The sequence below is a fragment of the Xiphias gladius genome, chromosome 1 (genome assembly GCF_016859285.1).
Source record: "Xiphias gladius isolate SHS-SW01 ecotype Sanya breed wild chromosome 1, ASM1685928v1, whole genome shotgun sequence".
Classification (NCBI taxonomy): domain Eukaryota; kingdom Metazoa; phylum Chordata; class Actinopteri; order Istiophoriformes; family Xiphiidae; genus Xiphias; species Xiphias gladius.
Window position 1 is genome coordinate 21469704 of NC_053400.1, and position 17390 is coordinate 21487093.

Consider the following 17390-nt stretch of genomic DNA (forward strand, 5'->3'; position numbering starts at 1 on the left):
TAATAAGAAACTATACAAATATTATTAATATTAATAGGAATAATATTAATAGGAAGCGATCAACAGAAAGCATTTTCTGCTGGATATATTACTTAGGACTGATGGCTGAATATATCTTTACTATTTAAATTACTTTATGTATGCCTCCTATATGAAAACTATGTACTGTGCAGCTGCAGTCATAAACAAAACTCTGACTTGGTTTCTGCAGATACTCTAAAGTAAAGGACCTGGATCAGGGGCAAAAAATGTGATCAGGACAGTATGGATGTGTTTCCATAGTCCTTTAGTCTGAAGTTTCCAGCCCTCTGAAAACAGCGTAGTGTTGTTCCATCACTTATTGTATGTACACTACTGAACAACAAGATTATTAGGCTTCATTACAGATTTGCAACATTTGTTATTCGCAGTTTGTAATTAGTTCATTAGGTGCTTTGGAGGGTGTAAGCTTCCTCTCTGGTAAGAGTGATTTGGAGTTCTTTTTTAGAAGTCATTTAGTATCTTTATGTCCTTGTGCATCTTGTTAAAGAATGCGTGCACCCCCCCCCCATCTCTCATCTCTTGGGGGACCGGTAATTATTTTGCCAGTTGAGTGCTGGGAAAATGGCAGCTCCGACAGTAACTCATTAATTCACTGTAGTTTCTGCCCCACAACATGCCTATTGTAGCAAAATCCTCAGAAGGCTTGGGAATGCTGTTGAGTGGGCTTGGCTTCTTATTTTATGGCAACATTGTGAATCTGCAGACTATGAGTTCTGGTTCAGAGTTGCGTAGTTTGAATAATGTTGTGCAACTTGAAAATTGAAAGGCATTATGTTTTTACTTCTGTGTCAAATATTAAGACCCACTACATTTGTCCTTTTTGGTAGTAGCTAATTTTGGTCATCATGTGTGGGCTGTGGAGGCAGGCAAACATGAGCAAAGTGATAGACCCCTTGCTGAATCACTCCTTTGTTTAGTGTGTGTGTGTGTGTGTGTGTGTGTGTGTGTGTGTGTGTGTGTGTGTGTGTGTGTGTGTGTGTGTGTGTGTGTGTGTGTGTGTGTGTGTGTGTGTGTGTGTGTGTGTGTGTGTGTGTACTTCTTGTAACAGTTTGAGCCATCTACCTCTATGGAATGAGGATATTTTGGGAAAATGAAGACACCTTCACCTTCTGACACACCTTCAAAGGGCTGTTTGAGGGTGAGGCTTTCTTTTAGGGTGAGGGTTAGAATTAGGTTTAGGTTAGGGTTAGGGTGAGGTTGGGGATAGGCATTTAATGGTGATGGATGAGGTTAGGGTAAGGGGCTAGGGAATGCACTAGGCACTCAGTGAGTGTCCTCACAAAGATAGAATAATTTACATACTCCAAAAAGTCAAATGTTTCAGTTTCACAATATTTACAACACAACAGGGACACTCCTTTAACCCTTTGAACTCTATGCTGCTTGGCTTTTGTCCTCTAACAACCTGTTATGCTCACTTGGTGTGGTTTGTTGCAGGGAATTTTAGAGAAAAGTGTCACAACACATGGTAACATATATCTTCCAGTAAACAATGACTGACTCATTTAAACTTTGTTAACTTCTCAGAAACTTTAAAACCTCATGACAGTAACCAAACTACCAAACTATGAATCTTTTTCACCTCGCCTTTACAGTCACTGATATAGTCACTGAAACTTGTGTATTTTTGGCTCTCTGATACTAAATTGACCTAGTCCCAGTTACATTATATTATCACATTATATTTCTTGGTTATGTTGATCTTTGGCCTTTCATTTTGTGCTTATTATCAGTGAGAGAAGAGATGGGGATAGGAGACAAAATGAAACAGAAATGGAGGTTCAGGCAGTAAGATCCACAGCGTGGGGCATAGAGAAGGTGAGGGAAACCGTTTGGAATGAGAAACAGGCATAGTTGGGCCTTGTCTCCTTATCTGCGCATTCCTGTAGAGTCTGTGTGTGTGATGGGCGGGGTAGGGTGAGAATACTGATAGTTGTGTATACGGTGATTGGCTGAATCCAAAGGTTCCAGTGCTGGATCTGGTTATTGTTCTCAGTGCCTTGGCTTACAGTTGGCTCCCACAAATTCCAAAACAAAGCAGTGTTTTTATACAAGCACTTGTATGTTTTGTATGCACACGTCTACATACAGTCCACCAGAAAAATGAACAATAAAAAGCATAAGTGTATCGAAACAACAATTAAAAACAAATACGTATCAACTATGTGTCCTTGCAGCATTTAGTGCCCCCCACCCCCATATACACTCCATATTGTACATGAATGCAGTGTTACCAATAAATACTATTATATACATTTTATAGTTAGCTATATCGGTCAGGCTCTGCTCATGAAACAATTTCCTCCCATGACTTTCTAATCAACCAAGATCATCCATCAGTCATCCCCCTTTTAGATTTTTGAACCTCATTAATTTATTATTGAAAGGAGGAAAATAATCATAGTTTTATTGGATGGCAGATCACAGTAGGTAGGAATATATTCATACATTATGTATGTGAATGAGTGTCAGTTCCAGCTTTGGACCCTTGCCACCCCCTCCTTTACCTGCATGTCCCAAAGGAGAAAAAAGAAAACTGCTCTTTTCAGTAAAACATCTCTCAGCTCTTAAATAAACATTTCATATTTGTGAGAGTGGGGCCCTCAAATCCAGAAAGTGAGAACTGGTGTCCGAGAGGCTATTTGAAACTTTGAAGCTTGTGAGAAACCCACAGTTTGAACTAAACCAATGTGAAGGATTGTGGAAAAATGGAAAGTCAGAATTCCACCAGAAGTAACCACTCTCCTCTGTGACCTCAACACTCTGCCTGTCTCTCTAGGCAGAGAACAATTATTGTGGTTGAGCTGGGATGACTTTGCTGCTGGATAAGCTGCACATGAGATGCTAGCATAGCTTAGCTGTCTGTCTGGGTCAGTGGATAAAAGTGAACAGCCCACTGCACATCAGTTCTATGGAGCTGCACTATGGTCAGTGAAAATGATCAGAGCCTACACCTGACCCAGAGGCTTCAATGAAGCTTTTGTTTTATTCAACCAGAAATACATTACCTTTGTGCTTCACGTATGGAAATGTTAAGTTTTGGCTCCTGAGTAGACAGTGGTCATTTATTTTAAAAGCATGCTCTCAAGTCAATCGAAGTGTTTAAAAGATGAAGTGCTTAAGAGAACAAACTATATACAGCTCCTCATTACTTTACCCTTCTTAAGGGTATATACTTGACCCCATACAGTGGGGTTCAAAAGTCTGAGACCACTTTCCTATTCAAGTGATGAGAATGTGCTCTCTGACTTTTGGACCCCCATATGTGTTTTTTAATCCTTCATTGTTTTCTTCATATTTTATCTAATTCATTATAGGTCTGTGTTATATGCTTTGTAACCTTTATGTTTAATGATCCATATAGTTTTGATACCTTGGCCGGGGCACTCATATAAAAGGGATTTTGATCTCAGTGATGTCCTGTGTTGGTTAAATAAAATTATATATATCTGCCACGACAGCCTTCATAACAAGAAACTCCAGTGGAGAATGACTCGTCATTTCAAGTTTTATGAAAATTGAGCATAATACGTTAAGCAGTTATGGGTAATTAATCTCCTAATGAACAACTACCAAGAATTAGGGATACAGGGATCCCCTTTTTCTCTCCCAATGGTGCTTCTGATACCTAAACTGCTCATTTTTCTTTTTCAATTAAAAACTAGTATACCTCATTGTGTGTAACTGATTTGGATCAGCAATTCCTTGAAGGAAGCTCATCAGATTAATTAACAAGATTTTGACTCACAGTATCTAACTATCAGCTTTATTGATTTTACCCAAATATAAGAGTGTATACATCATTACATTATCTCGCAGGGGTAAAAATGTTGAGCTTAAATTTGTCAGAGGCAGATTTTACCTCATCCAAAACGACTAGTGATGTCTCGATCAAGTTTTTGTTTTTTTTACCCCGATCCAAATCCAAATTATATTGGATGTCTGCTGATACAGTGTGATCCCATACTTAATTTATGTTACTTAAATGTTTATTAAATAGCCTGTGGGTCTGACACATTGAAATAACACAGCTAGACAAGTTAAATCTCACACCTTATTTTTTATGAGCTTCTTGATTCAAATACTGAAGGTCCTGGTCCAAAAATATAGTGTCTAGTGGTGTTACAGAGGAGGAGATTCTCCCCTCACTAACTATCTTTGACAAGTACTGACAGCGGTGTGCAAAGAGCACGCAAACCATCAACAGCCACGTTTAATTTAGGCCTGTCATCAAGTTTCTGACAGCATTAACATTAATTAGTGACAACTGATATGACGTACTACTGACAACATTTGTCTGTTTAACCAATGAAAGCGACGCTCAGCATGGGATAAAATGAGAAGCTGCAGCTGAATGTTTCCTATGCTGCTTTGCTAATGATTATTAGCCCCGGAGCTTAGTGAATCCGTGTATATTTCCAACCTCAGTGTCTGAACTCGGTGTCACTCACTGCTGCACCCATTAATATTTCACTTTCACGCACTAATTTTCACTGGTTTATGCAGCAGGATTGCTGCACTGTAGAAGCCGTTTATCCTAAGGAAGAGGAGTTGCAACATGATCAGGCTGAGGTGGACACAACACAGCAAAGTAATGAAAGGATCTGATTTTGATCTGCGTCATTTTAGCCGATATCAAGCCATTGAAATATGCCTGGATCATCCTTGATATGGATCATTAGGATCTGCTCGGGGTATTTCTAAAAACCCCAGGTTCACATAGCTGTTTTGGGATGTGTAATCTCTTTGTAAAGTGACAGAATCCCGTGTATTTAAAGGTTAGATAAAACATAGACAGACTAGTCATCTGCTAGTTGGCAGGTTGCTACAGCAGTAAGACAGTTAGACATGTGTTCACAGATGTTCCCTGCTACTTGAATAGGATTTTCATCTCTTTCCAAAAGGTTTAATAGTGTAATGTAAGAGCCATACTTGCTGACATGACAGTGTTCTCCAGTTTTGCATCTATCCATCCATCCATCTATCCACCCATCCATCCATTTCACTTTGTCTACTTTCATGAGACAGCAGCAGTACGCTTCAGAGGGAAGCATGGCTCAGATTAACATTTTAATCCAAAAGCCTGGATTATAGGTTTTGTATTTTATTCCTACCCTCACCATTCTAGCAGTGACTGTGTCAGATAGTTTTCAGTCAGAGGTGTGTGTGTTTGTGTGTGTTTGTGTGTTTGTGTGTGTGTTTGTGTGTGTGTGTGTGTGTGTGTGTGTGTGTGTGTGTGTGTGTGTGTGTGTGTGCGTGTGCGTGTGTGTGTGTGTGTGTGTGTGTCCTGTATGTTGTGCTGAGGACAGTTCTGATGGAGGGGTTTTAACAGAGCTGTGTGACAGAGTAGAGCTGCTATTTGAAACTAATTAACTCAAGCATATTTGAGCATGTCAGCACAACAGTACATCATTGCTGACTGAGGCTCTGCATCACCATTGTCATCTGCCTATTGGCTACTTGCCCTCATCTGCACACCCGTGTGTGTGTAGCCCTTTTTCCTCCCATTAGTCAAAACCTGCCCAAAAAATGGCTACTGCTGAAGTCATCTGTTTTTAGATGAAGGTGATGGCAGTTATTTTTTGGGTTTGTTGTTACATTTGCACTTCAATGGACAGGACAGAACACACTAATTTGAAAGACGGAATGTAAAAGCATACATTAGTGGCGTTCATGCATTTGCATTTGTTTGCTGATGAGTGTTTGCCCTCCAGAAAGAGCATGTGCATGTGTCTCTAATTATGTGTTGTTTGAGTGTACTGCTGCCTCACTCTTTCCTTTGAGTCCAGTTAGTAGGGGAGATATGGTTACCATAGATACAATTGCCCCAGTGATGGGGTGAGCTGTTAGTACAGGGTAGTGATTCTGTGGGATCTGCCAGTTTTAAACAGTCATCTTAAACTGTTAGTCTTGCCTCTTCTCTTCTCTTCTCTTCTCTTCTCTTCTCTTCTGTTCTCTTGTCTTCTCTTGTCTTGTCTTGTCTTCTCTTCTCTTTTCTTCACTTCTCCCTCTCTTCGCTTCTTTTCTCCCTCTCTTCTCCTCTCCCTGTTCATGAATTTATAGGCCTGTAATACATGCAACCAGCCCGGCTGTCTTTATTGCAGTATTTCGACCCCTCCGCAGTACAACTGAGCAGCATAGTAGCTGTGTATTTATGTAGTAAAGGGATGAATTTTTCCCTTTCGTGGATGGTGTGTGTGGTTGAGTTTGCGTATGTTTTTGAGTTTACAGGAGTGCCTAATAGCCACGAATAAAAACTAGGACCACCTAGTAACAACAATTTGACCTTAGTCTATTTGAAAAAAAAAAAATTCAGTGAGATAAATAGCCTTTATAATATTTTACAGTCCTGGTCTTTAATACATGACCGCTTGCCCTCTAAGACTCCCTCCAAGTGAGGATTTTTTTTAGGTTGTAGGATGAGGTGAGCTATATTAGAAGGAATTTTCAATAGTGTGCACAAGGATTTTGCTGGAAGCTGAAGCTATTTCCTGCAAACAGGAAGTGGAGTGTTTTCCTGTGGGTGCTGTGGTTGCTCTTGCTTACATCCTGTCTTGGGCTATCAGAGAAGAGCAGGCACACTGACCTAGAGCTTTGTCAGGATTTTTCCTCACACTTGTCGTCATCTAGACACTCACTTCTATTAGCCCCTTGCTCAGTATTTCTCAGAATAGCCTGATGTGAATAAAGAATTGTTCTGACTGAAGAGCAGAAATGTCAGCCACGAGCTATTCTTTCATCTTTTTTAATTATTTGTCCAACATTTTATCCTGTTTTTCTTTTCAAAAAGAGTCTCTTAGACTTTGCATTTGATACGCCCACTGTATGAAGCATTCCTGTGGTTCAGATGAAGGGAAGTTCGATGTAGGGAGGTGGTGAGTAAAGGACCATTGGACAACAGTTTTATTGGTGAACCACTGATTAAGAGCTTCTAAACTTCCTCTCAGCTCACGACTCATAAGATGACTTCATTGTCCCCCGCTGCTTTGTCAATTTCCCTATTAAGTTAAAAAAGGTAATTCTATTGGATAAGAAAAAACTAGGGGTAAATACTGTTGTGTTTGACTGTGCGTGACTCTGTGCTTGATTATTGATGTGTTCTCAATACCTCCAACTTGAGTATGTGACCCAGGTCAACTTGTTTGTGGCTGTTTCTGGCTGAATGTGTCTATTTCCAAAAAAATTCAGTGATTCTCGTTAGCTGACTTTTCATTTGGTCGCAGAGTAGATGGGCTTACAGTACACAGATTCTTAAGATGTTGGCAATGTGTACTCAGTTCGTATAGATTCTATGTAAATGTGAACACATTTGAGGAATATGTACAGTGAGAGGTATGCGTTGAAGACTTGCATGCTTGACCTGACCCTATTTATCATAGCTTTCTGCAGCAGGTTATTATTATCCATTTCAGCACCCATTTTTCCAGTCAGTGCATCAGTATGCCCAAAAGAACTGGATTAGTCTCTGCCTTTGAAGAGCCTGAGTGAGTTGTTATCATCTATACTGGACTGTGTGTTATGGTGGGCCAGGCAGGGCCAAGCCAGGCTGGCTGTAGCTTGAACAAAGAGGCCCTGTAGTGTTAGATCTCAGCTTGTGTGTGTGTGTGTGTGTGTGTGTGTGTGTGTGTGTGTGTGTGTGTGTGTGTGTGTGTGTGTGTGTGTGTGTGTGTGTGTGTGTGTGTGTGTGTGTGTGTGTGTGTGTGTGTGTGTGTGTGTGTGTGTGCACATGTGCACAGGCAAGTACACGTGTGTGGTTTGATGGGTGCTCTTTGTTTCCCAGCCCTGGGCCTTACTGGCCAGAGCTCAAGTCTGACTAATATGGATGTAAAAAATACACTGGGCTGCAGTCAGTTTCTGCAACATCAAGCACACCATTGTTTCACACAACTCAGTGACTTCAGAGATAAACCTCATCCTTTGTTCCCATCAATATTTTTTATCATTGTTTTACTCATGTTTATTTTGGCCCCACATGTTTTGTGATCTTTGCTTTTGCATGATCTAAAATGCTCCTGTACCAAACTACATGAGATAACCAATTCCTCTCCGTGGATTTTTATTTTATGAAAGATGAGACCATGCTGGCCTCCCTCATCCACATTGCATAATATTAGCTGTTGAGATTCACCTGGTTAAACTGAACTGTTTATTATTGTTCTGATGTCTCAAAATAAATCATAGTGTTGGCATAATTATCAGTTTTCCTCAGACTTACGCTCTGTTGCTGTCTACTTTCTCCCCTGCTTATATCTCACAGGCAATCAGCCAGTCTGTTAATCATCACTTCACATTGCAGTGAATAATTACTATAATAATCTCATCTGAGAGACAGTCCCAATGGAGTAAATACTGCAAGCAGCCTAAGAGACAGACAGGTTCTCTCTCCTTAACCATCTTGGCTGTCACCAGTTTACTTGAGTTTCCCAGTTAACCTTGTATCTCTCATAAACATTGCCTGTATTATTTCTGTCTCTTCTGTGACAGTGCCTCTGCACATGTGGTTATCAGTAAAATTTAGATAAAAACAGTTTATCTGAATTTATATCCTGCTTCATTCCTAACCAACCTATCTCACAAACTGTCTTGATTGTACCTGCCCCTGATATACCTGTCAGGGGCAGGGATTTTACCTCTTGTAAGCTAAACATAACGAAACATATCCCTACACTTTGGCACCATTGAAAACACTAATTTGTTCAATACTGTTGTAATCCATTTAATTTATTAAAAACCAAATCTAGAAACAGTGTGAGCAATTCCCTTCTCTTAAGCCCTTATAATGGAAAGTACGGCTGCCACGCTGCAAATCTGCAGTATATTGGACATAAAATGACTCTTTCTCTCATACAACGCCCAGTCAAATGTTAAATAGAAATTTAATTGAAGTCAGGCTATTAATCTGTAAGTCTTCTGTCTCACTTATGACTTATATACTTGACCTATTGCCTGTTACTGGTTCAAGACTGTCTACACCCTTATGGCTCATACATCCTCCACTTACTGTAAGCCCTCTCTACTAAGGATTATGGTCAGTGTGTGGGTGAGTAGGTGTGGGTGTGTAGGACTTTTAAGTTTTCAGAGGATTCAGATGGGTGGAGCAAAATATGTTTTGCACGGAAGATTTACAAGTCCTTTACATTCTTTCAGGTTGCTTTTGAATATGGATTTAGTTTTGGTTATCATTAATTTGTGTGTGAATGTGTGTAAAATGCGAGCAGAGAATAAGAACAATCATGTCCTTTTAACGTGTCATCTAATACAGTTTTTATGTACCCTGTCGCTTAGTACTGCAGATGTAAGTTGTACAGGCAGCCCTAAGCCTTGCTCCCCTCCTCTTCCTCTCTCTCCCTGCCTCTCAGTGCAATCCAGAGTTCAAGGACAAAGCCACCTGCCTGCCTGACCGCCTGGTCACATTACCCCAGCATGCTGTTGTTTCTCATGTCATAGCCCCTCTCTGTCTGCCCGGACTGTTGGATGAATGAATGGATGAATGGATGGATGAATATATCACAAAACACTTTAGAGGAATGGATGTGTTTGGGAATGTAAGGGGGAGCCGTGGTTAAATGGGTCAGGTCCCTTCACATAATAGTGGCATTACTGTGGGAGTTGTAAGGGCAGACATGGGAGGGGGGAGAGGGGAAGGAGGGATAGTGAGGGGGGACACCCAAGCCCTCTGCGCCAATTATGGACATAAATAACATCTACACAGAGCTGCCATGGAAATTAGGGTCAAAGGGTTAACTGTGTATTCTAGAGGTTCTGGCCAACTGATTCATTGTCATTTGGTGCAGAGGAGTGAAAGGGAAAGATTCAAGCAAAAACCCAGATTAGGAGACAGTAAATGCAGAAAATACCTCTCCCCTCATACAGTGCATTTACATGACCTGCAATTCCCTGTAGGCTACCTAACATTCTGGACATTACCTTGACAGTTGAATACTGCGACTGAGGTGATTTGAAAGCCATGCTAAAGGCTGTGAAAGTGACTTTAAACTTTAATGTCGATATTAAGAATAATATTTATTATAATAATAATTAAGTTCAGGACTGTAATTAAAGATCATTTTCAGTATTGATTGTTTTTGTCAGAAAATTGTGACAAAACGCCTAAGTCTGCTTCCCAGAGACCAAGGTGGCATATTCAATATTGTTTTGTTTGATCAGCAGTCCAAAATCCAAATATATTTATTATCCTAAAAGCAAGATCCCAGAAGCCTCCCTAGATATTGAATAATGCAGAAAACCGTTGAAAAAAAACTAAGGCACTCTGTCCTGAAATAATAATATGAAATAATATCATTAATTTATTCCTTGAACATATAGGCAAACAAAGAGGTGTCTTTCTTGTTTGTTGTACTACTACCTGCTTCATGAACGAGCACCTGTTAGGTCAGCTGGAGACATCTTGCTTGATACAGGACTCAAATGATTTATTGATTATCAAAACAGTTGCCAATTAATTCTCTTTCAGTCAACTAATTGAATAATCAACTAAAGGTTTCAGCTCAAAGTTGTATGCATGTAAAAATGTACTGACTGTGACTCCACACCTTGTCGCTATGAACACAAATAAAACTTAAGATGAAAAAAACCAAATACTTTATCTAGATCTAGTATCTAGTTTCCATTTTTTGTGTTTGGTCGTGTCTTTATCTCAACAAACGTACAGAACGATATGTCTTGACATGTCAACAAACACCACACACCCTTATCAGCTGGTTGTTGGTCTGTCTCTTCATCACATGCACTTGACAACTCTGCAGTGTGAACCTTCTGTAAACTTTATATTTAGGATAAGGTAACGTGATGACAGTAATGACCATGATGATGTTGAGGTGATGGGTGAGATGGTATGAGGGTTAGGTGATGATTAAGGGGTTAGAGAGCTAGATTATTATGATGATAGGGTGCACAGATGAGAAGGTATGTTATTTTAAATGGGTGATTATAGAAGGTGTAGTAAATGAGCACCCTGCCACCTGTGTTGGTGTTTGTCTTTTTTCCTTCTCCTGCCACATTGAACTGTGCTCAGCACTCTGCTACACACAGCAGTACCATCACTCCCTGCAGGTAAAGAGACAGGACAGCAGTGTTGCTACATCAGCTGGGGGGAAGCAGGGTAAAACTGTAATTTAAAGCTGGGGACAAAGCAGTCTGGGGGTTAAAAAAAAATACAGTCCTTTGAGACACAAATTGAGGGGTGTCTGTTTGATCTAATAATAACCTTATCAGATTCTTACATTTTCACATTTTCTGTGCTTCATAGGGTGGAACCAGCAATGGTGAATCAAAGAGAAATTAACAGTCAGGAAGAGTTAAATAAAATAAAAAAGAAAGATACTAACAGATGAATCATGCATACAGAGAAACCTTTATGATATAACTGAATTAGAATTAGGTTTTAGCAGATTACAGATGTAGGCAGGAGCCAGATCATTCAAGGCTTTAAAAGGAGTAAAATCTTAAAATCAATTCTAAAACTCACAGGAAGCCCGTGAAGGGCAGCAAGAATTGGTGTAATGTGGTCGTTTCTCTTAGTGCGTGTTAATAGCCTGGCAGCAGCATTTTCTATCAACTGCAGAATTTGGATGTTTTGCCTGCTGATAGAGTCTGGAAGAGATAAAAGCATGTGTGACCTTTTCTAAATCTGCAGAGGAAAGAAAAGTCCTGATCCTGGTTAGCCTTCTCAATTGGGCAAGCAGGACTGCAGCACTTTAATGACTTGAGCAGCAAAGGACATTTACACCATGGTTGCAGGCCTCTTTTCGAATATTATTGGATAAGGCACCCAGACTAAAGGTAAGATTATTAATGCCGCTGGTGCTGGGGCCACAGGGGGTACATATAATTACCTCTGACTTGGACTTGTTCAGCTGCAGAAAGTTCTTGGAAATCCAATTTTTAATTTAAGCAAAACAGGATATAATATATTTGCATTCCTAGAACCAGGCTTTATCAGGATATATAATAGGGTGTCACGCATTTGGTAACGGAAAAAAATGTCATGGCTATGCAAGATTTGTCCCAGGCATAGCACGTATATGGTGAATAAAAGGGGGCCCAAAATAGACCGTTGGGGAATCCCAGAAAATAAAAGGAGCAGAAGAGGAGGAGGCATCGCCAAGCATTACAGAGAAGGACCTGTTTGACAGATAAAGAGATTAGCCAATTCAGAGCCATATTACTGATGCCAACATAGTTCTTCAGACTGCTGAATACGATATCATGGTCCACTGTATCAAAGGCTGATTGGAGGTCAAGGAGAATTAAAATGTAGTACAGGCCAGTGTAGGCTGCAAGTAGTAGGACACCCTTATTCTTGACTAGGAAAGTCTCAGTGCTGTGTAGAGAGGGGAAACCAGATTGAATTTTTTGGAAGGTTTCATTGTTACTCATAAAGGAAATTGTTTGGGTGGAGAAGTTTTTTTTCTCTAAAATGTTTGATAAAAATGGCAGCTTTGAGATGGTTCTAAAATTACTTAAAACAGAAGGATCTAGAGAAGGCTCATTTAAAAGGGGGTAAACAGTGGCATGTTTAAATTTGAGGGGAAAATACCAGTAAACAGAGCAATTAATAATGGCTTAAATATTTGGACTAACATTCTGAAATACAGCTTTAAAAAACCAAGTGGAAATGCAGTCTGAAGGGCAGGTGGAAGAGCAGGTGGAAGATTTTGAAAGTGCAACAGTGCATATAGAAATGTTCACTCAATCTTTGGAGCCCCAACTACGCTCTGCCAGCTGTTTACTCATGCTGCTGTCATTCATAATCTTTTCACATGTATACTTTTGTGACTCCAGGACTTAGTCATGCAAATAAGCAAAATAGTCTACCTTGCTGGTAAGCAAAGGACAACTCTGCCTACTGAAACCAAACAGGATAAGAAAACAAGTGTACATGTAGCTTTTATACTGGTGCTCTTATCTAAAGCTTCATAAAAAAACAATATTTTGTTGCAGATTTCATCAGCCAGTGACATTTTGTATGTGTCATGTAAGTATTTCTTGCATGCTGCATTAAGGCTTGGCAGGTTAAATGTGCCTACATTGTGTCAGTACTCCACTTCCCTATAGATACAGAAAGATTTCACAGTAAAAAAAAAAAAAAAAATTAAACCATGCATCAATACATATATAATAAAATGCCCTATATTGTAAAGTCAGTGATTATTGTCGTCAGTTCTAATTTGATTAATCATATAAAAAGCTGTTTTTGAAAATAGGAAACACATCCCCAGCGAACTATCTTATATGAAATTATGTCATGCAAAGCCAAATCATATTGTCACATGGTTGTGATGAATATTAACATTGTTAACATTTTCTTTACACTTTCAGAGAGGTGTTTATAGCTGTAGTATTTTACTTATTTATAAAGACAACACACATTAATCAACATTTTAGTAAATGTGCCAGTTTTAGCCAGATTGGACTGCAGTCCTTTGACAAGATGTTTTGAGAGCCCTCATAGCTATAAAATTTACAGAAACGCCACAGAAGACACCAACAGTAACAAATGAGAATTATCCAGACAAAAACCCAGGCCATGCAAAGCAACTGGAAGCAGTGAAACATTAGTACAATAATACAACAACAACAAAAACACCATTTCACTACATATAGCCATGCAAGCAGCATGAAGCAACAAAACACCAAACAACCATCTTTGATAACATACTGACATGCGGCACAGCAAAAAACATAAAATAAATTATAAAATAAGAGAGTAGTTAATATGTTTATCTTGATAAAATGTTAAAAGATACAATTACAAGTTAGTGAAATGGTAATCTTCTTCTGGCATACACATCATGGACATAAATTACTGTATCATCTGCATACGTCTGAACTTGACACCCTGAGCAGTCTGATAGGAAATCATTTATGTATAAGCTGAACAAGAGAGGTCCCAGGATGGATCCCTGGGGCACACCCAGTTCATTACTCTGGAGGGGTGATGTTTCAATACCCACCCTTATAAGCTGAACTCTGGCTTCAAGATAAGACATCCATTTCAGCGCATTAGTGGAGAAATTAAAATTTGCTGGTTTAAAGATGAGTATCTGATATTTGACATTATCAAATTCCTTCTTTAAATCTAAAAATATGGCCACAGCAACATCTCTTTTGTCCATTTTTAGTTTGATGTTTCTTCAAGAAGAAGCAATTTGTTGTTTCAGTGGAATGGTTGGCCAAAAAGACGAATTGCATTGGATACAGTTCACACAGTTCACGAAGATTGAATTTTAATTTCTGATTGCATTTGAATGTACATATGTATCTAATAAACTGGCTTTAGGTTACTGATCCTTTCCTCCTTGTGTCTTGTGTTGCAGAGTGCAGCGATGGAGGAAACGGTCATATGGGAACAGCACACAGTGACCCTTCACAGGGTAAGTGTGTACAACTCTTTAATCCACTCTCCCCTTTCTTTATTTTTGCCTCTTGCCCTCTGTGCCTGTCTCTGGCATCCTAATCCTGTTGTACGTCTTGTCTATTCTTCATTTTTTCCTCGCTGTTCCTCTCTATCCTCTGCCCATCCATCTCCCTTCTCACTCTGTACTGAGTGGGCCAGCTGTAGCAGCAGGATGTGTGGTAATGAAACAATAGTCAGGGAACCCAGATGGCAGGAAACAATGCTAAGGAAGACAGAAATCAGCATCCACTTCCTTACTACTTCATTTCACTTCCTTCCTGTTGGCAACATATTCCTCTCCTTAACACAACTCCAGGGAAGGAGGGAGAGGATAGTTTTGGGCCATGTGCTTTTTGCCCTGTGTATTGTCACATGGAATTATGATAGAGTGTACCTTCTAACTTCAGTAGCTCCATTAGGATCAGTGAATATCACTAACCATTCCCTCTGGCACAATCAGCATTATCAGGTTAACTATCAAACTATTCCAAGCCATATTCTCCCATAGAAAGCAGGTAAATTAATATACTCATTGTCTTATTGCATGCTGAATTTCTGAATGTACTTTGCTTTGAGACAGTAAACTCTACTTATTTGATACTGTTGTGTCGCGGAATTTTTTAGAGTACCTGTCTAGACTGGCCTGCTAGCTGTAATCTAATTAGTAGCAGCTTTATTGAGGCTGAAGGAGCTGCCCGGTGTGGTGTGGCCTGCGGTTCTCAGCCTTGCAACTCTCCTGTGGTGTGGTTGTAAGATTAGCCATTTACATCACATGGCTTGCTGCCTTGGTGCTGACTTTTGCTTAAGCAAAAGCACAGCAGTACTCAAAGCCTCTATGGAAACCTCTTGGAAAATTAGCAAAATAACTTGCAAATGCAATGTTGTTGTTGTTTACAGTAAATGTCCTAGTCTTTTAAAGCCCTCCGTCACTTCATAAAAAACATTACTTCACTGAAGTAACAGTTTAACTGATAATTAGCTTGCAGATACTCTAATTTAGTCTAATTTTGTTTAAAGGAGGTGTAATGTATCTGCCATCTATGCCATATTAGTCAGTTCTGTGTGTAATTCTTTGTGTATAGGCTCCTGGATTTGGGTTTGGCATTGCTATCTCAGGTGGACGAGACAACCCCCATTTCCAGAGTGGAGAAACATCCATTGTGATATCTGATGTGTTGAAAGGAGGTCCTGCTGAGGGCCTGCTGCAGTAAGTGTTTGACTATATTGCCATAATTATTGTTTGATAATAATGTTGAATCTTTTGCTTCATGTTAATGTTGAAATACAAAAAGTTTGTAGGAGCAAAGTTAGTCTGACCTCAGAATTAGTTGAAATAAGATTCTATTTAATATTTCCCTGTTACATTTTATTCCGTATATAAGCACCAACTATTCTGCATTATGTAGACCGACATAAATCTCTACAACCACGTATGCATTGTTAATTTTTTTTGGTTTAATTTGTCAGAGAAAATGATCGAGTGGTGATGGTCAATGCTGTCTCTATGGACAACGTAGAGCATGCCTACGCTGTGCAGCAACTCCGCAAGAGTGGCAAAAATGCAAAGATAGTAAGTTCAACACAGACTATCTACTAATTCTGAATTACGGTAACATACCTTCACAGTGACCCCTGACGTTACAGAGCTCGGTTTTCAGATTGTGTTCACTTACTTCGAATTGTTGTTTGACAGAATGTTTTCGCAACATTAATGATATTGTCATGCGTATTTTAGATGTGAGTGAGACACTAATGTTTTCACCTTTTAACATTCAAAACTGTTTTCCAAGACTATCCGTAGGAAAAGGAAAGTGCAGATTCCTGTTTCACGGCCAGGAGACAGGGAGACAATGTCAGAGCACGAGGAAGAGGACAGTGATGAGGATGATGGCTATGAGCACCATAGTAATCGTGGTGGCCAAAGTGCTTACGGAGGAGCAAGCGGAGGCACGGGCACTGGCAGGCGTCACGAACGTGAGCGCAGCAACAGTGGCAGGCGGGATCACAGTGCCTCGCGGGAGAGGAGCATCTCACCACGCTCTGATCGCAGATCACAAGCCTCGTCTGCTCCACCCAGGCCTGCCAAGGTCACCCTTGTCAAGTCCCGCAAAAATGAAGGTGGGCAACACAAAGATCACTATGCATATTGTAGATACATCCAATTTACATAAAACTCAAAACATATAAGAAAATACTGAAACACATTCTTAAAAAAAACATTTGCACATATGAGATAAAAGACAGAATATCTCATCTTTACTGGTACTTATAGTAAAGGTAAATCAGTGCAATGAGAAATTGAGAATTGTTAATCTTATTTGCAGAGAACCAAGTGAGGGTTAGACTGATGTGCTCTGCTAATATTACTTTGTTATTCTTATCAACTCTGAAAGCAGAATATGGACTCCGATTAGCCAGCCACATCTTTGTGAAGGACATCTCTCCTGAGAGCCTTGCTGCCAGGGATGGAAACATCCAGGAGGGAGATGTTGTACTTAAGGTGAGAGAAATGCACGAGAGAGCATATGGCTAAGACAGGGGTGTTTCAAGTTGATATAACCCAGTAATGGGGAAGAAAACTGAGAAAGAGATTACTAGAATAAATGTAAAAGATGAATGCGTAAAGAAATGGCTTTAAATAATTTCATGACTAGAAGGAGTGAAGTGGGGTGGAAGAGGGGGGAAGTATCCGCTATTCTGGTATGCTGGGGTAATCTGTGAGCTGCAGAAATTGGCTCACAGAGTGAGGTCACAGATCATTAGTATGCAGGCTCACCAGCAGGAATACCACACATTCCATTATTCCTCTGAATTTTTATCCACTCAGTCTCTGGGGGGGACTGAGTGGATATATATATATTATATTTACAGTACAAATATTGTTAATGTGAGGTAGAACTAGGCCGTTCATAATTCCTCTTTGCTTTGT

The 17390-nt window shown here is 39.8% G+C and overlaps 1 protein-coding gene across 10 annotated transcripts in view; it reads left to right on the forward strand.

The window, feature by feature from the left end:
• The window catches only part of tjp1a (tight junction protein 1a), a 71464-nt gene that overhangs the window by 23565 nt on the left and 30509 nt on the right, over nt 1-17390 (forward strand). For 6 of the 10 annotated variants that reach the window (XM_040130532.1, XM_040130465.1, XM_040130506.1 and 3 more), the window contains exons 2-6: nt 14382-14438; nt 15544-15668; nt 15929-16031; nt 16252-16579; nt 16855-16961. In XM_040130532.1, the coding sequence (XP_039986466.1) occupies nt 14382-14438; nt 15544-15668; nt 15929-16031; nt 16252-16579; nt 16855-16961 (720 nt within the window). The remainder of the gene's footprint in view (nt 1-14381; nt 14439-15543; nt 15669-15928; nt 16032-16251; nt 16580-16854; nt 16962-17390) is intronic. The other 4 variants (XM_040130474.1, XM_040130496.1, XM_040130542.1 and 1 more) reach the window with 1 other exon arrangement.